Genomic DNA, 26,115 nt, shown 5'->3' on the forward strand with positions numbered 1-26,115 from the left:
TGTGGCTGGTAACTAGTGAAACGGTTTCTGCCTCATGAGACACATATTCAGAGTGGAGCTTCAAATCCCAGCCTCACTTCGTGTGTCTGCAGCCTCTGCATACTGTACTCCAGGTCACTCCTGTAGTCCTAAGACATGCAGTTAGTCGTCTCTAAATTGCCCATAGTGCATCGTTGTGCCTATGCATCAGTGTGCCCCTAACCCTATGCTCTACGGAACAGGCTCCAGGGTCCCCAAAGCGAAGGAAACAGTCGGATGATTATAGTCCATGCTGAGACCACGAAAGTCAACTTACTAGACAATATTATTTGAAAAGCATGCCAATCACAGATATTAATACAATAACCCACAAAAAATGGGACTAAATTCAAATTCAGTTTCCTCATAATCTCTTCCGCCTCTGCTCATACGCTTTTAACTAAATTGTTCCTTGTATAGGATAGTTGCTAGGTGACTCAGCATGGACGTCATAATGAATTGGGCTAAATATGTCTTAAACCATTTGTTTTGTTTACTATACATGAACCTTGTGTTAAGATGTTTATTCTCCCGAGGTAAATGATATTAATTTGGAATATCTTGGGAAGCATTTTTAAAATCTGTAAATAATACAATTCCTAATAATCTTTGTATTAATATGTTTTGTTGGCCCTTTCAACAGAAAAAAAAACTTTATTGAACTTATATTGCTCTTTCTAAATTCTATGAAACACACAAAATCCACCCATCCATACATCCATACATCCATACATGCATACATACATACACCCTCCAACTTCTAGTTAGGGTCACAGGACAATTTATGGATGTTTTGAAGGTCATGTTGTAAAAACCTTTAATCATGTCCAGTAAATGAGACATTATATACGGTGTATAAACATACAACATTAAGAAAATAAGCAATAAACTTACTTTTTATTTAATAAATAATTAGACTTAGTCATTTTTTACATAACTAGACAGAAATTTGGTTGGTCAAAACTGCTAAGGAACACTAAGCCACACCGATTACAGAGAGACCTTCGCAGATGTCTAATACAAGGACAGAGAACCAGTACATTCACCTGCTTTAGTGTTGGCTGATGTGTCTTTAGTTGGAATCCAACAAGTTCGCCTATTTTAATTACAGAAAGCGAAATTCACACAGATAAAAGGCAAACTGAATGACAGAGGAGAGCACAGACTCAAATGGAAACTTAAGGGTGAAATGAAACAGCTTTCTGCTTTTGTTTGTCGACGCTTGAATTGTAATAATCCATCCTTAGCTTTGCCAAAAACCAAAAAGGCAGAACTATTCATTGAAGGCAGCCCTTTAATTCCAGGAATATTTTTTTCGTTACTCTGCTATGAACTTGTTTCAGCAAGTGAAACTGTCCCCAGTCTGCCTGATAAATTAAATCATATCCCTGCAGAGAGAGAGAGAGAGAGAGAGAGAGATACGTTTTTGTGTAACTTAATTGATTTTTTTATTAGAATGTTTTCAAAGCCCTTCCAGAGATCTTAAAGTCTCTGCCGTGGGTTTAGTAATAAGGACGGCTTTTCAGAGTCTGAATGGGATGTTCTGAGAGGGCTCACTTGTTTGGTTTATTCAGGATGGTCTTGGTATCGGCAGGCTGATGGTGAGCCCGGAGTTTTCCGGAGCTGGGCGGGGGCGGGCTCCCATCTCACAAGCATCCTGACAGGCGTTCTCCTCGTTCATGTGAGATACCTCAGTGGATCCGGCCTCGAACCCGGGCGCGGTGTTGGCTACATGCACGACGTGCACCTTGTTCCTTCCGTTCTTGCTGAGGAGGCAGCTGAATACCTTCTTGAAGCCCTTGCGGAAGTGCTTGGACACCAGGGCGTAGACGATGGGGTTGAGGCAGGAGTTGGCGTAGGCCATGCAGTGGGAGAGCAGTCGGAAGGCGTAGGTGGTCTGGTTGAAGGGGAAGTCACCATACAGGTAGCACAGGATGACCATGTGATAGGGCAGCCAACAGATGCAGAAGAGCACGGTGACGATGATGATCATCTTGGTTACCTTCCTCTTGGCCCTCTTAGATTCCGTCATGCCATCCAGAGGGTCTACGGCTGTCCACAGAAATTTGATGGTCCTGGTGTAGGAAAGGCTAACTATCAGAACTGGGATCACATAGCCGAACACAAATGTGCACGTGTCCAACACTTTGCGGTCGTATTCCTCCCAGCCGGGGACGCACACGTTGCCGTTGGCAAAATCGATGAGGTCGTAGTAGCTCAAGTAGGGTCCGGCGAACACTAGGGAGAGCCCCCAGATCACCACCATGGCAACCACAGCGTTGCAAGGCGTCCGAAGTTCCCGGGACCGCAATGGATAGCGAATAGCTAGATACCTACAGAGAAAAGAATTGAATTAGTCCAAAGTATTCACTTCTCAATAAACTCTTTTTTAGCATTTTTATATACCTATAAATTTTTAATAGCTACTTAATTCAGCCAGGAACGCACTGGCCCTCTAAGGCTTTTTAAATATTCAATTAACATGGAAGCCCACGGTTCCTCTCTCTCCGCTAAGAAATAATTGTTGCTACCTTTTCGCAAACATAATTCCGTTGATACAGCGTTACATGTTTTTATTGACCTTCATGGGACATAAACAAAATGGAAACTTCTGGTATGAGCTTCTTCCGCCTCTGACTCCAGCACAGAAACGCTCACTGAGCTGAATCAGTAGTTGTCGTCCATCAGCAGCACATGTCATGTGATGCAGATCGGATCCTAGGAGGTCCAGCACAGCCCTGCTTGCTCCTTCCTAATTAACCTGAAGACATTACTGCAGTGATATAATTAATGTCCTACTTAATATGTCTCGCATTTATTGGCATTCATGTACATACGTATTTTATATATTCCTGTCTACTGTTTTGTTTCATTTACTAGAAGTATCACTCAATAAGTTGCTAACTGTATTTAGTTACCCCCGTTTTGTGCAGTGACAAAAACACAAATAATAAAGGCATTCTATTCTATTCTATTCTATTCTATTCTATTCTATTCTATTCTATAGCACATAAAGGTAAAGAATAAGATGCTTTCTTGTAATTGTAAGCATCAGTTCGATGAAAGATTCCTTAATGTAAATATGCGACAAAGTTCTCACTCTATTGTGAATTTTCCCTACGTATTTATTTACTGATTGCCCTAATAATTTGTATGTAATATTTGTATGAAGTACTTATCCGCTTATTCAAATGAATTTGATAAAAAACAGAAAAACTAGCATCCCGTCCTGGATGCACCCTCCTCCTGCGCTGAGAGCCTGAGAGGCTCCGGGTCCCCTGTTGGTCTAGGTCAGGATGAACAGATATGATGGATGCATATGTGGGAAATTATATAACTGCGTTCCACTTAATTTCACTCATATTTTACAGGGAAAATGTGGCACTCTTTGAAAACAGATTATTTCAGTCCTCTGTGAAATTGCATTTTATGTGTAAAGTGAAGACAAGACAGGAAGAAACATTTTCAAATTCCCCTTGCCGGCATGTATAGTCTTGATTGAGTCACATTTAATTGCATTTACGTCTGGGGTCCATAGTAAAAGATTGAAAACACTGCTGGAGAGACACAGAAAAGTGGATGTAGTAGGACAGTAGAATTGCTTAGTCTAACAGATGCAGGAGAATGGGCAGCACTGCCAGCCGTATAATGACCCACTGTCCATGTCTAACTTCTAATACAGCATGCGTACAGTAACATGTATGTGAAGGACAGCTACAATACCAAGATACGTCAAACTGACTTTGGTCCAATGGTCCAAACTCACTTGTTTCCAGTGGTCCCAGTCCCAAATGCAAACGGAAATCGACACAAGACTGTATATCCTAATACTTCATAGTGAAACTTAAATGATGACTTTAACCTCAACCTGACCTCTGTTATTGCTGATCTTCTCCAGTCCATCTTTGCACGTCTTCATTTCTCCCTAATTCTCCTGATAATCCATCTCTACCCCAGTCCTACAAAAAATGCCCCCATTCCTTGCGCTCTCCCTCCAAGTCACACGGCTGCGTTCGCCACCACAAAACGTCTCACATTAAATCTTCAAGGTGCACCTTGAATTGACGACAGCTGCACTACATGTTGAGGAAACGCCAACCGTCCTCCTCAGCTTCACACGGCCCTTAATCTTCTAACATGAAGCTAATTGCTCTTGCAAGCTCATGATTATATTGAAGTAAAACTTGTGTTAAGACCCCAGTACAAACATAGACACAGACACACGTCTGTTGCCTGAGCAGGATGCACTAAAAGTCTCTTTTTCTCAGAAAGAGTTTGGCAGGTACAATAACTGTATTTGCTGGAAATGCAGCGATCGATGTTTCTCCACCACTGGCTGCTTCTCACTTTATAGATCTCTGTTTTCCCCAGATGGGATGGAATAATTACTGTCCCCACGGTTTGGAAGGGCTCTCTACTGTGTCCTGCGGTGAAAATAAGACCTGACCCATGCGATGTAATTGATGCAATGGACTCGCTGTTCAGTCGACTGCTATGCAAATGGCCAGAACTCTCCCAGACATCCATCCTTTGCTGGATGCAACGTAGTCCTGAAAAAAGCAGTCGCCTGCCCGTTAAATGCTGCAATTCACCTTCTCGCCATGAGACGCACAAAAAAAGCTTGACTTCCTGTTTTCCTGTAACTGACACGCTGAATTTCGGAATTATAATCATTTACTTTTCAAAATAACTCTTTGTCATATTTTGCAATTATTCTTAAAATAGGCAGCATAAAAAGCCCCTCAGTCAATTGATGGATTGGGGACTTTTATGAAAAAATAATGGCCAACTAAATAACAGCGGAGTGTATTATTTATAAAGGTCTTTCTTAAAAGGGTCGAGTTCAAAACAAATGAAAAAAGGCAAAGGTGGTGGAAGGCAGGGTAGCTACCTGTCGACAGAGACGGCGGCGAGCGTGAAGCTGCTGGCGTACATGGTGAGGTTGATGAAGAAGTGCACGGCTTTGCACATGAAGGAGCCGAAGACCCAGCCCTCTAGCGAGTAGATGGTGGCCTGGAAGGGCACGCAGAAGATGATGAAGAAGAAGTCGGCCACACTGAGGTTGAGGATGAACAGGTTGGTGCTGTTGTAGCCCATCTGGCCGTTGCGAAAGAGCACAGCCAGCACCAGACTGTTGCCCACCGTGCCCAGGAGGAAGATCAGCGAGAAGACCACCGACACAATGACACTGGCTGGGTTGAACTGGTAGCTCTCGGATGCATTCCACTGCCCCCCCATTTTGCCGAAGTCCTCGAGGTCAGACATCTCCGACTCAGGGGATCCTAGGTGCGGAAAATAAGTGTCTTTTAATATTGGTTCCCTCTGGCAATCTGTGACGAATGAAGACCTGTGGTTTGAAAAAGCAGTAAACGATGCATAAAAGTAAATAAAAGTAATGAGTATCAGTAACAGTAAACGATAAATAAAAACAAGACAGCTTTCTTTAAACGTGTGTCTCTAGCTTCTTTGGTAATACAAATTACAGACACTAACCGGGTCACGGTGGACCATGTTACGATATTTCAACTTAACGGTGGGAATGATTATACAATAAATTACATGACATATTCAGCACTTATAAAATGTGTTAATGGTTTTGCCAAACTGTTGGCTAATGTACGTGTTTTAAGCATGTTTTTAAGGTAGGCTGTAGGCTAGGTTATGATGTTCGCTAGGTTAGAAGTCCTGTATTAAAATGCATTTTCGCCTTACGATATTTTCGCCTTACGATATTTTCGGCATACGATATTTTCGGCTTACGATAGTTGTATCGGAATGTATCCCCAGCGTAACCCGGGGAGCGTCTGTACTTATTTCTTTGTTTAGTGCTTATATGTAATCCACGGAACATTCTAGAAAACCCTGAAGAAAACCTGAGATAGTCTCGGTGTATTTTTGAAAAACAGAAAAGTGCCGTCTAAACACTATGGTGCAGATGCTTTCACTCGCGTGATCATGACTCACACTGTGACAATGCTACAAACTGTAGATGTTTATTTTAAATTTCAAATACCACACATACTTTGCTCACAGCTTATTTATGCAAACAGAGATTTTTCTACATAGAATGGAGGAGAGTGGGATGGATAAAATCCATTTGTTAGACTCTAAACCACGGCATAAAGAGGCCTTTGGTGTGTTTAGTAAAAGTAGTAATTACTTGCTTTCCTTGGATTATGTGACACAGAAAACAGCAATGAGTAAAAAAGGAGGTAAATGATAATAGCCTTAATTACGACTGCACCAGCTGGATGTTCTGTGATCAGAGGCAGGAGATTAAAATATGCAACCATGGGAAGGAACTTCAAAGATTTCAGAGATGAAATTTGGCCGGAAATGTTTTAAATCTCCCACGGAAAAGCATCGTGCATTTGATCCGCTTCAGATACAAGCCATTAACATGCTGTCTCAAGAGGAGACTAAACCTTCCAAAAGTATAATGTGTTTTTCTTTCTGTTAGTACGGATGCAGTTGCGCTGCTACGCGATTTGAATGGTGAAGGCAGCACAGAACATTTGGTCAGTGTGAATAAACAGTAACTTTTGCATTATTTGTATTTCAAGTCAGGAACTGAACAGAAATACTCCCTCTGTCTTACCTCCTCCCCCCCCCCCCTCCCTACCATACTCGTTGAGGGGGGTCAAACCCACATGCAGCTGTTATTTTAATAATGATTTTAAAAAAACAGGACAGCATTTTGAAATCCCAGTGATGTCAAGTTATATATGATGGATATGACAAGTAGACGGTGATGGAGTGGCATCCAGTGTGGGCACTCCCTGCCTCAGGACCATTATTTTTCAGGATGGTTATGGAATATAGATGGAAACATGGATGGATGAACTGCAGAAGACCTTGCCTGCATAGCTGACTGCTACTTTATTATAAGTAGAGATAATGTTTCTTTAGGGGGCGGCATGGTGGTGCAGTGGTTAGCACTGTCGCCTCACACCTCTGGGACCCGGGTTCGAGTCTCCGCCTGGGTCACATGTGTGTGGAGTTTGCATGTTCTCCCCATGTCATTGTGGGGTTTCCTCCAGGTACTCCGGTTTCCCCCCCACAGTCCAAAAACATGCTGAGGCTAATTGGACTTGCTAAATTACCCATAGGTGTGCATGTGTGAGTGAATGGTGTGTGAGTGTGCCCTGCTATGGGCTGGCCACCTATCCTGGGTTGTTCCCTGCCTCATGCCCATTGCTTCCAGGATAGGCTCCGGACCCCCCGCGACCCAGTAGGATAAGCGGTTTGGACAATGGATGGATGGATGGATGGATGGATGTTTCTTTATGGGGGCCCTTGAGACAATCTGGGCAAAAAAAAATGACACAAATCTCACAATTCCATGTCTATGCCTGAGCTATTCTTCGGATGAAAATGTAATGACCCCATAGAGATATATTACGTTATATCTTCACTGTTTTGTTTACTATTATTATAATACTCATTTTATACCTTCAGGCTGTTCTGTTCAGGTTAGTCTCACTGTGCTTCTGAAGATGCTGCTCTGGTTTTGTGCATTTTTCCCAGTCAAAGAAGTCAGAGAGTCAGACAAGCAGAGGTTGGTCCCCTTAAGATCCAGAAGGAAGCCCTGAAGGACACAACATGAAGAACAACAGTACATGAGCACTGAGTCATCATGCACTAACTTCATGCATTCCTTACTGAATAGAACTGGCCGTTCCATAGAAAGGTGTCTGAAATGCACAGCTTCCAGCTGCCTTATAATGGTGCCATAGAAATTTGTAGAATGTCATATGTCACATAAAAACCAACATGAACATAATGTCGTTAATTGTTTCTCTCATTGCCTCACTATCACTGCCTCTCACACAGCATGATGGAATCTTTCAGAACATCACTACCACACACGCACACACTGCATGTTGGTATCTCTCACTGTATCACTATTACTGTCTTACTACATGTTGGTGTTTCTCACTGCATTACAATCACTGTTTCACACACTGCATGTTGGTATATCTCAATGCACTGTATCATATCTCAAAAATCACCCCTCAGAAGAAGTAATGTGGATCGATCAGCCATAGCATTAAAACCACATGCCTAATATTGTGTAGGTCCCCGTCGTGCCACCAAAACAGCTCTGACCTGTTGAGGCCTGGACTCCACGAGACCTCTGAAGGTGTCCTGTGGTATTTGGCGCTAAGATGTTAGCAGCAGATCTTTTAAGTTCTTTAAGTTATGAGGTGGGGCCTCTGTGGATCAGACCTTTCTGTGCAGCTTATCCCACAGATGCTCAATCTGAATGAGATCTGGGGAATTTTGAGGCCAAGTTGACATCTTGAACTCTTTTTCATGTTCCTCAAACCAATCCTGATCAGTTTCTGTATTTTGGCAGGGCACACAATCCTCGTGAAGGAGGCCACTGCCATTGAGGAGTACTTAGTCTCTACCAAAACAATGTTTAGGTAGGTGGTACGTGTCAAAGTAACATCCACATGAATGGCAGGACCCAAGGTTTCCCAGCAGAACACTGCCCACAGCATCACACTGCCTCAGCCGGCTTGCCGCCTTCCCATAGTGCATCCTGTTACCATCTCTTCCCCAGGTAAATGACGCACAAGCACCCAGCCGTCCATGTGATGTAACAGTAACTGTGACTCATCAGACCAGGCTACCTTCTTCCATTGTTCCATGGTCCAGTTCTGACGCTCACGTGCCCATTGTAGGCGTGTTTGGTGGTGGACAGGGGTCAACATGGGCACTCTGACCGGTCTGTGGCTGTACAGCTCCATAGGCAGCAAGCTGTGATGCACTGTGTGTTCTGACACCTTTCTGTCACAGCCAGCATTAACTTTTTTAGTAGTTTGTGCTACTATAGTTTTCCTGTATGACCAGACAGACTAGCCTTTGTTCTCCCCATGCATCTATGTGCCCAGTCTTCCTTGGGCCACCTTTGGTAGGTACTGACCACTGCACACTGGGAGCACCTCACAAGATGGAGATCATCTAGCCATCACAATTTGACCAGTGTCATAGTCACTCAGATCCTATATTCCCTGCTTCTAACACATCAACTTCAAGTACTGACTGTTCACTTGCCTAATGGCACCATTCACTTTGGCCATTGTAACGAGATAATCAATGTTATTCACTTCGTCCTGTCAGTGGTTTTAATGTTATGGTTGATTGCTGTATAATAATTCGTTTTCATCAAGTGATTATAGCACAGATTTCAGATTCTGTAATATGTATTTGTAATATTTCTCCTTTTTCATTGGGATTTCGCAAAAATAATACATCTTTAAGTGCGAAAGACACAGAACACATAGATGCGAGTCTCTCAACTCTTATCAATGTTTATACCCCAGCAATAACGACAGAATTCCTATATATTATTTAATTTTATTTATTCAATTTCATGATGTTTTGGCCCTGCAATTCATCGTGGGTATGAAACCTTTTCAGAACAGGGTGAAGTGGTACTCATACGGACTTCAAAGGAGTACTTCAGTGGATGTAGGTGTCTATTCCCCTTTATGATTTGCCCCGGCCGTCACGAGAAGACCAGCTAAATCCTTCATCGGCTGTGTGTGCAACAGCCTGCCTCCTCTTCCTCGCTGGAGAGCCTGGCAGTGTAAAGAGGTCTGGCAGTGATGTTTAGGGTGAGGGTATATCTACCATGTCGGTAGCAATGCCAGCCAGCACATTTGCCTTCACAAGACCAACTGCCCCCCTCCCAAATCTCACTGTGGCCAGTGTGGGTGCGACTCTTGGGGGCAGCTGTGATAAAATGTGACTAAAATTGATATTCACACTCATGGCACTCCCTACCTGCACGTGCCGCACATGACACGTTTACAGTATCCCACAGTGTGTTTGTCAGACTCTTAGCGTATTAGAGTTCATAATACTGTCATAATACTTGTCAGTTTCGAACGAAACGATACTAAGCTCACTGGAGCAAGGGAGAGATTAACGGTCGGGATCTAGGATCTATCTAAAGGATGATTCAGTGACGAGAAAAAAGGTTTCTGAGCGGCAGCTTGTGTCAGAAAAGGGGGCTTTACCAAGCCAAGCGAGAGACTGAAAGCTTCGCCACGCTGCTTGTCAAACTTTGAAGCACGTTTTTGCTTTTTCTTCCTTGGCGAATACGATCCCTTGCAACATTACTTGGTAGCAAAAATGTTTATAAAGCACATCCAGAATGAAAACAGTAAATTTCATGCCATTTAGCATATGCATATTTCGCATTTCTCAAGGTCTCTGCAAATCAGACTCCCACTATCTATGACTGCTATGTACATTACTTATTAAACAAGCTGCATCAGATTCTATAACGTAAATAAGCATTTTAATAAATTTATCAGATAAAGGAAGTGAATTAGACCTATTTTGACAGGAATCAATGCAGAGAAATCCTTGCATTCTGTCAAAAGGCAGACTGTACTTGTACTTACCTCAATGGTATTTGCACGCCACCTTCTCACAGTACTTTCATTTTCCCTGATACTTCCCTCGAAACGCCTTCAACATGATCCAAGCATCCCATTCAATTCAGCAACCTCGGCAGCTCGGTCTGCATCTCACTCTCTCAGTCCTAGCCGCCCCCCCATCTCGCTCTCTCTCTCTCGCTCTCTCTCTCTCTCTCTGTCTCTCTCTATCTCTCTCTCCCCTTCCTCCACTCATACAAAGACCCCTCCCCCACCATATGCTTAATCATTGAACTCCCCCATTCAAAAGCATTTGACAGCAAACACTCTCATGTAGTGGCTGTACTTTATCTGTTTTATGGCCCTGTTCACTCTTTCCCTGGAGTTATCCAAACGAAACCCTCCCCGGCAATATCGACCACGGCCATAGAAGGACTTCATGAGGTCCACAGGAACGGAATTCTGCCGCCCGTTCATCACGTTCAGCTTTAATAATGAATCTGTCCGCGGTGCCGCATTCTAGATTTGTCGAAATCCCTGAGCTGGTGGTGACTTAGAGATCAAATTAATGATCGTGAATTTTTTTTCACTTTGTCTTTTTTTTCGGGGGGGAGATCCCACCTCTGCCTACTTTTATGAAAGTGATAATTACTGAATTATTGTAATATCACAGATATTAAAGTACACAGCAGGTGTACTTAGAAATGCTTCTGTGATTCGCCTGAAAATTCTCTAAATCGCCAGCTTATATTGTATGTCTAGGCAGGAAGAGCAGCTGCCCAGCATCTGAGTCACACCTACAGGGTCTCTGCCACATTCTACAGGTTTCCTGTGGACTACAGGGTTAATGTAATACTGGGCACAGAATGTGCAATTCACTGGGTGCTTTCAGCAAGCAGTACAGGGCTGCTTGTGAAAGTTTTAGTCAGGAACAGGAGTAGATCAATGCCCCAGTAAAATCAGGGGCCCCAATCCGGCAACGTCAGGGGCCCCAATCAGGCAACATCAGGGGCCCAGTCTCAAGAAAAAATGCAATGGTTAGAATCATCCGGCTAATCAATCTGCCTACGCCAACCCCTCCCCCCTTCAAGCCTCCTTGCCATGTCATGTGAGCTTTGGGCCCCCAGAGAAGTTAATCTGCCCCAGGAACCACTGAGTGATGTCATCTCTGGTTAACGATTTCCTGTCAGGACTTAATAAATAAGATCCAGTGGAAGTGGAGATGACGGAATGATGCCTTAAGCACGAGGATTGTGAGCACAGGGCCTGAGGTTTCTCCAAAACCACATTACACACACGAGTACATGCAGGACTGCAGAGCCCATCCAAGGACTCAACTGGGTATGATAAACAGTATAAAATATACCACAGGATGATCGCGCATCCCACATGAAGACTGGCAGAATCACGCAAACCGCACCCACACACAGTGCGGGCGATGTGCAGTGCGGGCGATGCGCAGTGCGGCCGATCCACAGCTCAGCGGTGCTGCTTATATTTGGTTAAAACTGCTTACCGTTTTGTTTAGTTATTTAAATCGCATTATTTTATTTTACACTGTTTGCAAATGTAAACTACTGAAACAATTTATTCTCCTTCTAGTATACATAATGCCGTCCCCTGTAGGTTAATTGTGCTTGTTGCTGGTGTGACCTAGCTTTGCGTGAGGCTTTCACAGATTGAATGTTTCTCAGATACACTTCCTATTAGAGGTGTAGAGGTCAGTGCCTGGAATGGCAATGTATACAGTGTCTGGTACTAATAGGGTTTGGTCCGCAGGGAAACTCTCCTCAATCCCAGAGCCCTTGAGCACAATGAAAATGCACAAGCAAGCTTTTCTCCGCAGGTGTCACCTTTTTCCATGGAAGACACTAGTGAATGGAAAAAATCCAGAAATCCACCAGCCTCAAAGGTGCATTCAGTGGTCTTTAAAGATATTTGTAACACATTTTGGATCATGACCGTCAGACAAAATAAATTATGATTGATATGAATTAAAACCAAATGCCTTTTCTTTTTATATTTAGGTCCTAATGAGCTGCCAAATTGCACGGCCACCACACTCCACCAATCGGTCCACCTACAGTAACATTTCCGAGTTCCTGATTAAGCAAAGATAATTATCAATAAAGCTACATCTCAGACTTGGCGTATAATGGTTAATATGCGAAATATCACTAAAAATATCTCAAAATATGACAATGATTACTAAATGCTAGTGTGCGACGTGCTGTGAGCTATAAGGAATCAGCTGAATCAGTGAGGAGGGATATATTTGGGATTGGGAGGAGACACAGGTTTTAAATGAGAGATGGGTGGGAAGCAGGCTCAGATATCAAGGTCGGGGCCTGATTTCTGGAGATGGGGGCTATGAATAAAGGTGTCTTTCTCCTGCCTGCGCCCTGCAATGGCCTCCTTACAGTGAAGTGTTTCACCCCTTTAACTATCCAGTTACCCTTTCAGACAGATTATGTTTATTTAGCAGAAGCTTTTGTCCAAAATAAATTAAATGAAGAGAGCAGAGACAGCCGGCATCCCAGGAGATATTGGGCTGAAGGTTCTCGCACTAGGGCCCAACAGTAATACGACCACTCTGCTGACCATGGGACTTGAACCCATGACCATCTGTCAGCTTTCTAGAGAAGTGAAGGGATTCCTAACCCCCTGAGTGACACGCCGCCACAAGCACACTTCATTGAGATACAATAGTCACCCAGCAAGCCCAGATTCATCTCACTGAAGTGTCGAAGTGATTGTGATGTGAGTCCAAAGCAAAGGTGTCCCCATAATGAGGAGAACTGGGACAGTGAGGGAGGCTTTTAAATGTCACCCCAGATCCATCCATCCATCCATACATCCATCCATCCTCCAATAAGTGCGCGGTCAGGCTGAGCCTGAAAACACAGGCCACAAGGTCAGGGACATCCTGGATAGGAAGTCAATCCACTGTAAGGCACACACACTCACATACACTCATACAGTATGTCTAATTTAGAGACATAATCAATGATAACAGAATATCAGTAAATATCATTTTGCAAAAATCGGGTATGGAAGTGGGATGCACAGTGATACAGTGATGCGCAGTGATACAGTTGGCTTGTGGAGTTAGAAGGAAATAGTTCCTACATTAAACTGCTCACTTCAAAGTCTGTGGATTATCTTGAGTAACCAGGTCATTACTGTTGAATTTTGAAAATGTATCTTTCTGGTGCTTTAACCACCACAGAAAGAATGCCAATCGCTCCTATTATTTTCGAGAGAAGACTGACATTTCAACTGGGCGACTCCCAGCAGAACAACCTAGATGGATAGAGAACAACCAACCCCTCTAAAACATACCACTTTTCAGTTTTGGGGTGAACTGCCCCTTTTAATTTTCTTTCCGATATGTTTGATTGTTTAATTTCATGATAATCTAAGGTATTGTTTGTTTTTTATTATTATTATTTTAGCCTGTTTTTTTCAGTTAAAATGTCAAAGGAATCTTGTACAAGGTTTCCTTAAGCTGTTATTTTCTTGGTATGGAACATCAGTGATTTCTTATCTGCCATTTCAAAATAGTGTGAATTACAACATTTACAGTAGATGGCAAATAGGTCTCTATGAAGCATCAATCTTCTCACAGATAGTGTCTGTTCACACTGGAATTGAGCCTAAAATGCTTAGCTACTCTATAAATTTAGAAAGTATAAGAAGAAATGTTCTAGCATTCTCAGCTCTCGGTTTTTCAGTTCAAAACGATTCTAGTATCCTAACAATATCCTTTTCTTTCTTATATGTGCCAGGAAAGAGTTTTTGCTGTATCAGAGGTAGAATTATGCTGATGGACTGAGATGGAAAACTGATATATACAAATGATGCTAAAATGCAAAGGAACTGGGTATGACATATGAACTGCAACAGAATAGACCTTCCTGAAATTACTCCAGGAGTTATTTCATGGGCTGTTTCCCCAGCAACCAAAGACCCAGAGATTTTCACACGACACTGGGCAGGACTTTATATAAGCCAGTGGTCCTGCCAATGACAAGAAAATCGCAAACGATTTGGCGTTTCTGTGATCATGCTCATCCAAAATGGGAAAAAAAAAAATGGAAGTAACAGCTTGTGAAGAATTAGTCAACTGGGTTCCCGTGACATCTTCAGTGATCCCACAGGCTGGCACTGGGATTGCGTGCTCATCTTTACTTTGGATACTCTCCATGACCTTTGACCTGTCCTGGAAGTACAGGCACTTTCTGAGCTCTGCCGCTTATCTGTCTGCAGAATTTGGAATTCAGGCCTAGTGATAAATCTCAAGACTTGTTTGCTTCTCCTTGGTTCCGGTCCAAGTTCTCCGCCTTGATTTCCTTTGTTGCCCTTTTTCTTTCCAGGGGGACTAAATGTGGCAAAACTGCAAAACATTTCAATAGTCTCAACAGCAAACAATTGGCCAGGACATTAACAAGAGTTAAACAATTTTTCTTAAATGTCTATATGTCTTAGATTTTTACAGAGAGAAACGTCAGTGTTGTTCCACTCGGTGTTAATGACTTCAAATAGTTGATAATTAGCTGAAAGATGTTTCCTGGTTAGTTTGTGATTAATATTCTTTGTAAGGTTCAAATCTGGCCCCTGGCCCATGTCATTTTGGGTTTGGCCCATTTTATCTCCCCAGGAGTGTATGTCCCTTCATCTGTGGTTTCTTGGCCCTGGTTGCCCACGTACTTGTGTGTAGCCTTGCATGTCCCGCCTTTGTCTACCTCACACTCCATGACTGTGCCTTGGCAGCCATCTAGAATGAAGAGGAGGATGTTTACACAAGATCTCACTTGTTGTGCATCCATGCTACAGCTCAGGCTGCCTTGTTACAGCCACACATACCAACTACATATTCATCGAATGTCTCAAATGCTCTGAATGAGGGTCATTTAGTCATCCATGTTACATCACATACATCTATGACAATAATGAGATTAAGGCTTCAATGCTCTCATAGTGTTTATGTTCACCATAGTGGCGGCTGGTGAAAAAAATTCTTGGTGAGGCTGACGTACCAATAGATTTCCCTTCCTAGTCCAGTATAAGCATTCAAATGAACAGTCTGAAAATGACAACAATTTCACAGTCATAATTTAATTTCCTTAGTTGGCTGGGTGATATTTATTTCGGGCTTGTCGGGTCCCAGCTCCTTAACTTGGATTTTTTCCACCATTGTCCTTCTCGCAAAAGGGTCATTCAATAACAATCTCACCGAACTTGCTGGAAGCTGCCCCTCAACTGTCGTCATCGTCATCATCTCTCTCTGACTGACTGACCTGAGAGCAAATCCAAAACTTTCCCGCATTTTCTATAGCTGGGATGAAATTTCCAGCGCCCCAAAACCATTTAATTCGGTGATGCTGATAGGCAAAATCTTTATTATATTCGCCTAGCAACCATCCACGATTGGTTATTTCTCTGCACTTCTGGGGCGCTTTGATGAGCTCCCAAGAAGACAAATGATTGGTGGAAATCTGTCAGTGGAAATTCACCGTTGAATGAGAGTCAGTTGGTGGAAATGTTGTTTAAATAATTCAGATTCCATGTAGGCACACACTATTAAGTAAAACTGACATTGCTAAAAATATATATATATATTTTATTTTTATATATTTTATATCCCCCCCCCCCCTCACATCTGGGAGGGCGGCGCCTGAGCGCCCTCTATGGGCCAGCGGCCACTGGTTCACCACATCCATCCGTCCATCCATTCAACCATCCATCCACCAATAAATGAACGGTCAAGGTGAGCCTGAAATCACAGGGCAGAAGGTCAATTACACCCTGGAAAGGATGCCAATGCATTGTAGAGCACAGGCACTCACACGCACTCACAAGCACTCACACGCACTCATACAGTATGTCTAATTTAGGGATAAGATTACTGATAAGAAAGTATCAGTAAATATTATTTTGCAATAATGAAATAATAATTTTAATTACTGCTAGCAAAATCTTATAAGACAGTAGAACCGTTGCTTTCTTGGTCAGTCCCAATTGATGGATGGATTTGTTTTAGAATTACAGTGTTTGTATGATGACAGGTTTAAATGATGATGTTTGACATATGCAACTCTCACGTTATAATGCATCTTAAAACAAGCTTAGGCACATCCATCCATTTATCCATCCATTTAACCATCCATCCATCCATCTTCCCCTATCATTATCTCAGATAGCACAGAACACAGAACAGGCTCGGAAACAGTCAGGAAGAGAATAACGATGATACGATATAGCACAAATACATTTTAGCTCCTTTAATTCAGTGGTCTCCAACCATTTTTGCACCACGGACTGGTCATTTTCCATGGACCAGCCATTGTGCTCACATAACAAAAATCATCTGCCTTGAAATGACTTTAGGCTCAAAATCTTTCAGCCGGACAGCGATGGCCCCAGTCTTTTTAATCTAGGATCTTTGGGGAATCTTTAGCAAAAACAAGATCATTTTAAAATGACTTCCGGCATGTGGATGAATGGTACAGATAGCACATTAAGCTAGTGCCATGATTTAGGCTAGTCATCATATATAATCTCATGAGTGCAAACACAACTATAAAGTGAACTATACAGTGAATGAGGTCACTGTTAAGTACGTATCACCTTTAGCTCAAGTCACATAGTGCTTTAATGATTATTCATAATGTTATGTTTTCATTAAGCAGCCACATCACGATGACATCAGGTCATTTTCAGGACAGTCTGACATGATATTTTATGTTCATTAACTTACAGTACTTAACAGTAAAATTGCCATTTACTTGTGAGAAGTTATCCCACGATGCCTGTTTTCTCTTTATTGTACCCCAAATGCACCATTTTTCCCAGAGACAATCAGTGACTTGATTGTTAACCACCCCAGCATGGTGACCGAACAGACACACCTACAATCGCAAACATGGTACCTACCTTTAATATCTATGATCAAAACTGTGAAAAAGGCGCAACTGGTAGCGATGGGGAGATGATCTGGTCAGTCTTAAAATAAAACACCTGCAGACTCCAACAATCGATAAAATGGAAATAAAAAGAAAATTAAATGTTTTTCATTCTTTCTCTACAGTCTGGTACCAAATGATCCACGGCCTGGTGGTGAAGGTGCTTTAATCTGAGCCACTTATGGAAAAACAATAAAATGCACAAATATGCCTGAACCTCTACACAGAGCACTGACCATCTGTTAATCTCATGACACCAGCATGGTACCATGTCACCTTACTAGGCTATGAAGCTAGTGAACCTCCTGAACATTTCACTGACCTGCTGTCCTGCCTCCCTCTCTACGACTCAGTGAGTGACGTAGGTGCTCAGCTTTGAAGTGAATTATATATACATCTGCTGGCAAAAAGAAAAACAGATTTACTGATTTTGCAAAGTGCAGAAAATAATTGTTGATTTATTTGCATGAATTTAACACAAAGGGGTATATTTAAACTGCAGCCTAGTGATTACAGTTTGAGAATAATGCTTTTATAAAAGGGAAAAGTCAGGCTAAATGAATTGTATATTTAAGCTTGACTGCCATTCTGAAATTCAAAATTCATCCGTGAAAACTCTTGCTAATAAGAATGATGGCATATCCTGTGTTTTTCGCAGTCTCTGAATTCAGTATGCAATGAACCATTATATTGGAAGTTGTAATAAAAAATGAGAGTGGTAGAAAAATGAGAGTTGTAAAAAAAAAATCAGAGAGCAATTTAAAAATTTTGGCAAGACCACGGGTGGCACGATGGCATGACGGGTAGCACTGTTAGGAGCCCACTCCTCTAGCATTGGAGGTTTCATTCCCATCTCTGCCAGTGTACACTGTGCATCATTCCCATCTCTGTGTGTGCACACTGTGCATCATTCCCATCTCTGTGTGTGCACACTGTGCACCATTCCCATCTCTGAGTGCACACTGTGCATCATGCCCATCTCTGTGTGTGCACACTGTGCATCATTCCCATCTCTGTGTGTGCACTCTGTACATCATTCCCATCTCTGTGTGTTCACCCTGTACATCATTCCCATCTCTGTGTGTTCACACTGTGCATCATTCCCATCTCTGTGAGTGCACACTGTGCATCATGCCCATCTCTGTGTGTGCACACTGTGCATCATTCCCATCTCTGTGTGTGCACTCTGTACATCATTCCCATCTCTGTCAGTGTACACTGTGCACCATTCCCATCTCTGTGAGTGCACACCGTGTATCATGCCCATCTCTGTGTGTGCACACTGTGCATCATTCCCATCTCTGTGTGTTCACACTGTACACCATTCCCATCTCTGTGAGTGCACACTGTGCATCATGCCCATCTCTGTGTGTGCACACTGTGCATCATTCCCATCTCTGTGTGTGCACACTGTGCACCATTCCCATCTCTCTCAGTGTACACTGTGTATCATTCCCATCTCTGTGTGTGCACACTGTGCATCATTCCCATCTCTGTGTGCACTCTGTACATCATTCCCATCTCTGTCAGTGTACACTGTGCATCATTTCTATCTCTGTGTGTGCACACTGTGCATCATTCCCATCTCTGCCAGTGTACACTGTGCATCATTCCCATCTCTGTGAGTGTACACTGTGTATCATTCCCATCTCTGTGTGTTCACACTGTGCATCATTCCCATCTCTGTCAGTGTACACTGTGTATCATTTACATCTGTGTGTGTGCACACTGCGCATCATTCCCATCTCTGTCAGTGTACGCTGTGTATCATTCCCATCTCTGTGTGTGCACACTGCGCATCATTCCCATCTCTGTCAGTGTACGCTGTGCACCATTCCCATCTGTGTGAGTGCACACCGTGTATCATGCCCATCTCTGTGAGTGCACACTGTACATCATTCCCGTCTCTGTGTGTGCACACTGCGCATCATTCCCATCTCTGTGAGTATACGTTGTGCACCATTCCCATCTCTTTGAGTGTACATCGTGCATCATTCCCACCTCTGTCAGTGTACACTGTGTATCATTCCCATCTCTGTGTGTGCACACTGTGCATCATTCCCATCTCTGTCAATGTACACTGTGTATCATTTCCATCTGTGTGTGTGCACACTGCGCATCATTCCCATCTCTGTCAGTGTACGCTGTGTATCATTCCCATCTCTGTGTGTGCACACTGTGCATTATTCCCATCTCTGTGTGTGCATGCTGTGCATCATTCCCATCTCTGTCAGTGTACGCTGTGCACCATTCCCATCTCTGTGGGTGCACACCGTGTATCATGCCCATCTCTGTGAGTGCACACTGTGCATCATTCCCATCTCTGTCAGTGTACGCTGTGTATCATTTCCATCTGTGTGTGTGCACACTGCGCATCATTCCCATCTCTGTCAGTGTACGCTGTGTATCATTCCTATCTCTGTGTGTGCACACTGCGCATCATTCCCATCTCTGTCAGTGTACGCTGTGTATCATTTCCATCTGTGTGTGTGCACACTGCGCATCATTCCCATCTCTGTCAGTGTACGCTGTGTATCATTTCCATCTGTGTGTGTGCACACTGCACATCATTCCCATCTCTGTCAGTGTACGCTGTGTATCATTCCCATCTCTGTGTGTGCACACTGTGCATCATTCCCATCTCTGTGTGTGCACGCTGTGCATCATTCCCATCTCTGTCAGTGTACGCTGTGCACCATTCCTATCTCTGTGGGTGCACACCGTGTATCATGCCCATCTCTGTGAGTGCACACCGTGCACCATTCCCATCTCTGTGAGTGCACACCGTGTATCATGCCCATCTCTGTGAGTGCACACTGTGCATCATTCCCGTCTCTGTGTGTGTACACTGCGCATCATTCCCATCTCTTTGAGTGTACATCGTGCATCATTCCCATCTCTGTGTGTGTACGCTGTGCATGATTCCCATCTCTGTCAGTGTACGCTGTGCACCATTCCCATCTCTGTGTGTGTACACTGTGCATGATTCCCATCTCTGTCAGTGTACGCTGTGCACCATTCCCATCTCTGTGTGTGTACACTGTGTATCAACCCCATCTCTGTGTGTGCACACTGTGCATCATTCCCATCTCTGTGTATGTATGCCATGCATCATTCCTATCTTTGTATGCCCCCAAGCAAAATGTCACCTTGCCCCCCTCCCTCAGTACATTCTGTACCTCCCAGCCCTGATGGTCCTCACCAGGAAAGTGGTGGTTAGAAAATGCACGGTGAGCCTGCCAGTGAAATAAAAATAAGCGTATCTCGCTGAATGGGAGGACCCCCCTCATGAGAAGAGGAGACACTCAGGTTACTGGGGGGAAATATATCTAGTGGCATAGGAGACAATTTGACATGGGGGGCAGAAGATGGTAATTTAAATGCAAATGTCTGTTAATTGGGGGTGGGGGTGTTCATATTGTCCCTGGTTCCTATGCACCCTGAATAAATCATCCATCTTCCAGCCTTCTGAGGCATTATAGGCCTAAAGGGGCACCCTAAACATTTATGATGCACCAATTAGCCTGAGCAAACCATGGAGCATGGCAATGCACACAGCAGAAGAGAGATTCAAACCAGTAAGCTGGGGGTTTAATGCAACAGCACCACCTACTGAGCACCAGTGCCACCCCGATATGTGTAATAATGGAAACACCCCATGAAAGGTAATTTTAATACTGAAGCAACTAAATCAAGATTACAAATACTGCCACAATGGTGAGTCATGTTAGGCTTAAATGCCAGTTAGCAGTATGTGTTAGCTATTAAGGAGCTCTGGCAAATAGTGCTTTGATTTACGAGTTTTCAGAGCAGCAGGAGGCAGCCAACATAAGTTCCGAAGAAGCGCGAGAGTCAGTGCCCGTAAGGTGCGGTATTCCCAAACAATGCAACATTGTTTCATGGGCCAAAGGACCCAGTCACATTCCTCACAGCAGAATACGCCAGACGCAAACAGAACAGGCTCTTTATCAAGGTGCTGACAGCCTTCCACAGATTCTCAGAGAAAATGATCCTTTTCGTTGTCCTTGAAATTTATGACTAGACATAAAAATTGCTTCATTATAAATTTCCTTATATCAATCATATGGAAGATTTTTTTATTATTCAAGTAAATCTAGAAGAATTGACAATTTGGGATAAGCAATTACAGTCTTTTACCTACAATTACCCTTTACTTAAGGGGGCACAAATATTGTTGAAGTGCTCTCTTACTTTATGTATTAATTACTGAGAAACAGAGAAAAAAAAATGAGATGTAATATATGTAGAAACTTCAACACACAATTCTGGGTTTTGCTTAATCTATAAGTAAGAGTTAAAAGGTAGGACACATTTCCGCACATTTTAATGTGTGATTACTATTATTACTACGTTATTGCAGAATAGATAAAAATAAATAAGAGCAAACAATAAATGTGGTATATGCACCCTGCCTGTCAGTACTAACACCTCTTTCGGAAGAAATAATCACTTCCAAACAGTTATTCTAGTTCGTGTTAGTTTTCCCACTTTTTCAAAAGTCTTCAAGTACAGAAACTTTCTTAGGTGTTTCCTTTAACTGCAAAAATCAATCTGTGAAACCAACGGTGTCCAGACCTTTGTACACAGCTGTAATTCTACTGCTGAGCACTGTAACACAGCAGAAAATGATGTGAGACCTTTTGAATTACCTACATTTATGTATAAACTTGATCGAGACCAAATTTTAAGACACAATAATAAATTAACACAATCCGCCGTAACTAAAAACAAGTTATCATTATGTGCTTTGCATATTCTCAGTGTAGGTTGGGGAAAAGTATGTGAGCGTGTAGGCTAATGACTTCAGCGAAAGCTAAATGGATTCAGCAGTGAGCAGAGCTGGAGTCCAGTCGATGAAATGAGATTAGAGGTGTGGGTTAGAGATACTGAAGCATTATCAGTTTGCTGCTCCTAAGAACTGTCTGCTATGTGAACCATGTCACATAAAGAAGAGATCAGACTCAGAACACGTGACCAAGAACTGTTGATTTGCATAAACCCCGAATGAGATACAAAGCAATCTGAAATAGTTTCGATTTTCATAAGTCCACAGCAAACTGTCTTTAAATGTAGCTACTCTCGCGAATAGTGGGCACCCGTCCGAGGTTCCTGCACCAACGCAGAGGTAAAGGCTTGATGGAATTATTGGAGATGGTTAACCTATCTGTTTGTGGGGCTACCATATGCAAACCGTTCAACAGGAATGGTAAGAACATGCAACACTACATATGGTGTAAAACCGACACCACATACCAATGGGAAATCGTCATCCCAGAGGCAAAGCAGAGTGGAGAAGGAACGTCGGCGATTCTGTCGGGGGGCTGTTTGCTCAGTATAAGCCGAATGATGTGGCAGGACAATGACCCTAAACATCAAAGTAAATCTGCTACAGAATGGCTTTTAAAAAAAACCACCTTTTGGAGTAGCCCAGCCAGAGGTCAGACCTTTACCCAGTAAAGATGCTGTGGAATGATGTCAAGAGAGCCATTCACAGCAGGCATCCGAAGAACGGGGTGAAGCGGTTCTATAAGCAGGGTACGGTCCGGAAGTCCTCCAGAACGTGTGCACGTATAATCGGCAGCTAGCAGAAGCCCTTGTTTGGAGGTTATTGTTGCCAAAGGAGGTTCGACTCGTTATAAAATCACTGTGCACAACACCGTGAACGTTCAATGGGTATGTTCAGTGTTGACATAAATGATTACAACTGTTGTGTTAATAGATTAAGCGCATTTTGTTTGTCTATGCTTGTGACATAGATAAAGAACAGACCACATTTCATGACCACTTAATACGAAAAAACAGGTAGTTCCTAAGGATTCACGTTTTATTTTCTTGCTACTCTCTTGCTGTGTGATGCATGACTTGTTAACTATGGTATTTGCATAGGTTAAGAACAGGTCACCAACAGCTTACAGGAACCAGAATGAAAATGTGATGCTTAAAATGTTAGAATAATCCAATATTAATATTTCTAATATAAGACATGCTCCCGCAGCAGTGATTCACTAGATTCTCTGGGATTCTGGGATTCAAATGATGCCTTCATATTCCCATGGTAACCATTCCCTTAACCTTTATAATCAAATAATTGTGCAATGTTTCTTATTAATGTAAATTGAAGCTGTTAGGGCATGTTAGGATGTTACAGTGTACTTACATGCTGCTTATGAATGTTTCATGGATGCCTAATGAATGCATTATGATGTTACAGTTACTGTAAAGATTTACCAAATAGTCATAATTAATAGTAAATTAAAAAAAAAAGAAAACACGACAACAGAGGAGAGGAAACAACAGAGGAAGAATACAATCTGAATCATTAAACAACATTCATTATCAGTATGTATGAAATCACCTGCTTTAGGTTTCGTACCTAATACCTCATAAATAATGTTAGTACTCTGCAGTTAGTTTCCTTCTTAAGCTCAATGCATGATTTACACAACTGCTTACTACAAAAAAAAACTGCACCTGGTTTTATCCGTTTTTCCCTTAATTGTTCTGTGTTGATGACGAGTTTAATGAGCAGCTGGGGGAAGCGGCATCCTGCTCATAATATCAGCATGTACAGAACCAAGAAGAATATGCTGTCGTTCATTACTCCTGTTAGGTAACAAGTGACCTTGAGGGGACGTTACACGCGGTTCACCCAGCACAGGACAAGCTCTCATTTCAGCATATCCTCCCCCCCTGCCCCCCCATGGTCTCTCTCAATGATGTCTGTGTTACACCAGGTGCTGCCCCTGTCCATTAACATTATAAGGTTTATTGCTCTCCGGAGCTTTTCCTCTGACACAGAGAGCAGGCAATAAGCCAGAAGGGCTTCGATTATTTAATAAATGTCATATTGGTCAAAAAATGGTTTCGTTTTTCATTTAAATCTGCAGCCTGCCACAAATGCACCGATGGGCAATGTTTTGATTAAGTTTGAAACACTCAAGTAATAAGCTTAGAATAAATGAATTGTTTCATTTAATTTACCAGAGTATGACCCCTTTTTAATTCTGAGTTTCAGGCTAAAAACACAATAATCTGAAAAAACGTCATTTTAATAGGATAAAAAAAACAGAAATAATTTTTAATTTTTTTTTTTAGATGTATGTTTTTCAGAGTCTGTGTGCGTGTGTGTGTGTGTGTGTGTGTGTGTGTGTGTGTGTGTGTGTGTGTGTCTGAGCGGGTATACCTATCCTTATGGGGACGCAATGTCCCCATATCATGACAAATATCCGGAAACCGGTCCCCATAAGGGAAAACTCTATTTTCAGTCTAAATCAGTGACTGCTATGGAAAAACTAAAATGCAAAAACTCTTGTATTTAGTTTGGTTACTTATGGTTAGGGCAGGGTGGGGGGTTAAGGCTGTCATAGTTAGCGTTAGCATTTTTCCCGTAGAAGTGAATGTACGGGCCCCATAAGGATAGGTATACCCCACGTGTGTGTGTGTGTGTGTGTGTGTATGGGGGGGTGGGCATGTATATACTACACTGTGGGGGATCAGATGTCTCCACAATATGATAAAAACCTGTTATTTTGACCTTGTGGCAACATTGTGTGGCCCCAACAGGGGGAAATTCAATTTTATAAAAATCTCTGAATGCAATCAAAAACTAAAAATGCCGCACAGGCTTCCTGTGAGCCTCGGAGTGATGGGCACGTCTTCTCAACACGTACCTTTCAATGACCAATGTACAAGCTGTCGCCGCAGTTGGGTGATTGTACCATGCTTGTTTGTACCATGCTTGTTTGTACCATGCTACCTCCGGGTGCTACACTAAGACCCGTGTTCCCTCCGCCATCCACCCTGTCCAAGCGGAAAACACCCATTCATACCCACCTGTCCTCACGTGATCAAACCACCCTGTGCAATACACCCCCCAGTGGCCAAAATACATAATACACCCCAAAGTTATAAATGGCTCCCACAAATGCCAAAAGACTTGCATTTTGTTTGGTTACTTATGGTTAAGGTTATGGCTGGGTAGGGGTAAAGGTTGTCATTGTTGGAATAAGCTGTGTGTGTGTGTGTGTGTGTGTGTGTGTGTGTGTGTGTGCGTACTGTACTGAACCATCATCCTACCCTGAGTGTCCACTGCCAGTAAAATGGAAGATGGATGAATAAGGCTAATTCTTCCATCCATGCATGCATGCATCCATCCATCCATCCTTTACCTATACTTACTTGCTCAGGGTCACAGGGAATTCTTCTTCCCACTCTCCTTCTTCCTCGGCTGCTAGTCCATGGCTAATTATAAACTCATTCCCTTATAGACACTGGTCTGTCAGCCTCCTGTATGACACCCATACTGACTCCACAGCAATGGGAGCCGAGGATCACCCTGCTTAACAGCAGATGTTCCACAGACCTTAGAGCTTAGAGCTGCTTCTGGACTCTCATGGGAGTCAACAAGGCGAGGCTCACAGAACGAGTGACTCGCCGGCGTCCCGACAGGCGACAGGGTACGTGAGAGATGGCCAGAAGAGACAGGCTGCTGTAAGACATATGAAGGGCTGGAGTGGCATGGAGTGTGTGTGTGTGTATTGGGGGGGGTCCTTTCATATCCTTGTTTGTGTCTGAGAACCTCTGAGCGTCAAAAGAAGAGCACACATATTTGACGAACCACTGAAGGAGCACCTGTGACAGGCTGTTTTTTTCTCAGTCAGATGAAACTCTCCTCAACTGTGTCAGTTGTTTTCATGCTGAAACTCTCAGTCATACTG

At 42.9% G+C, this 26,115-nt stretch overlaps 1 protein-coding gene and 1 long non-coding RNA gene across 3 annotated transcripts; both read right to left on the minus strand.

Annotated features, from left to right (window-relative positions):
* Positions 1–966: 966 nt before the first annotated feature.
* galr2b (galanin receptor 2b) lies at positions 967–10,603 on the minus strand. 2 transcript variants are annotated; one of them, XM_048990289.1, is made up of 4 exons: positions 10,440–10,603; positions 7,471–7,606; positions 4,910–5,300; positions 967–2,351 (listed from the first exon to the last, which is right to left on the minus strand). In XM_048990289.1, exons 3-4 carry the CDS (start codon positions 5,281–5,283, stop codon positions 1,589–1,591), a joined length of 1,137 nt encoding a protein of 378 aa, XP_048846246.1. In that variant the 5' UTR covers positions 5,284–5,300; positions 7,471–7,606; positions 10,440–10,603; the 3' UTR covers positions 967–1,588. The 2 variants fall into 2 exon arrangements, with proteins under 2 accessions (XP_048846246.1, XP_048846247.1); XM_048990290.1 differs by lacking the exon at positions 7,471–7,606.
* Positions 10,604–15,146: 4,543 nt separating this feature from the next.
* Positions 15,147–17,722, minus strand: LOC125717415 (uncharacterized). The gene is made up of 3 exons (XR_007384532.1): positions 17,700–17,722; positions 17,349–17,432; positions 15,147–15,189 (listed from the first exon to the last, which is right to left on the minus strand). It is a non-coding gene; the product is annotated as an uncharacterized LOC125717415 (long non-coding RNA).
* Positions 17,723–26,115: the final 8,393 nt, after the last annotated feature.

This window comes from Brienomyrus brachyistius, chromosome 22 (assembly GCF_023856365.1).
Source record: "Brienomyrus brachyistius isolate T26 chromosome 22, BBRACH_0.4, whole genome shotgun sequence".
Classification (NCBI taxonomy): Eukaryota; Metazoa; Chordata; class Actinopteri; order Osteoglossiformes; family Mormyridae; genus Brienomyrus; species Brienomyrus brachyistius.

Coding starts and splice junctions, on each gene's coding strand:
- galr2b (XM_048990290.1), bottom strand. CDS start 5,283: ATGTCTGACCTCGAGGACTTCGGCAAAATGGGGGGGCAGTGGAATGCA. Junction 2,352..4,909: donor GCCGCCGTCTCTGTCGACAG/GTAGCTACCCTG, acceptor TTTTCTCTGTAG/GTATCTAGCTATTCGCTATC.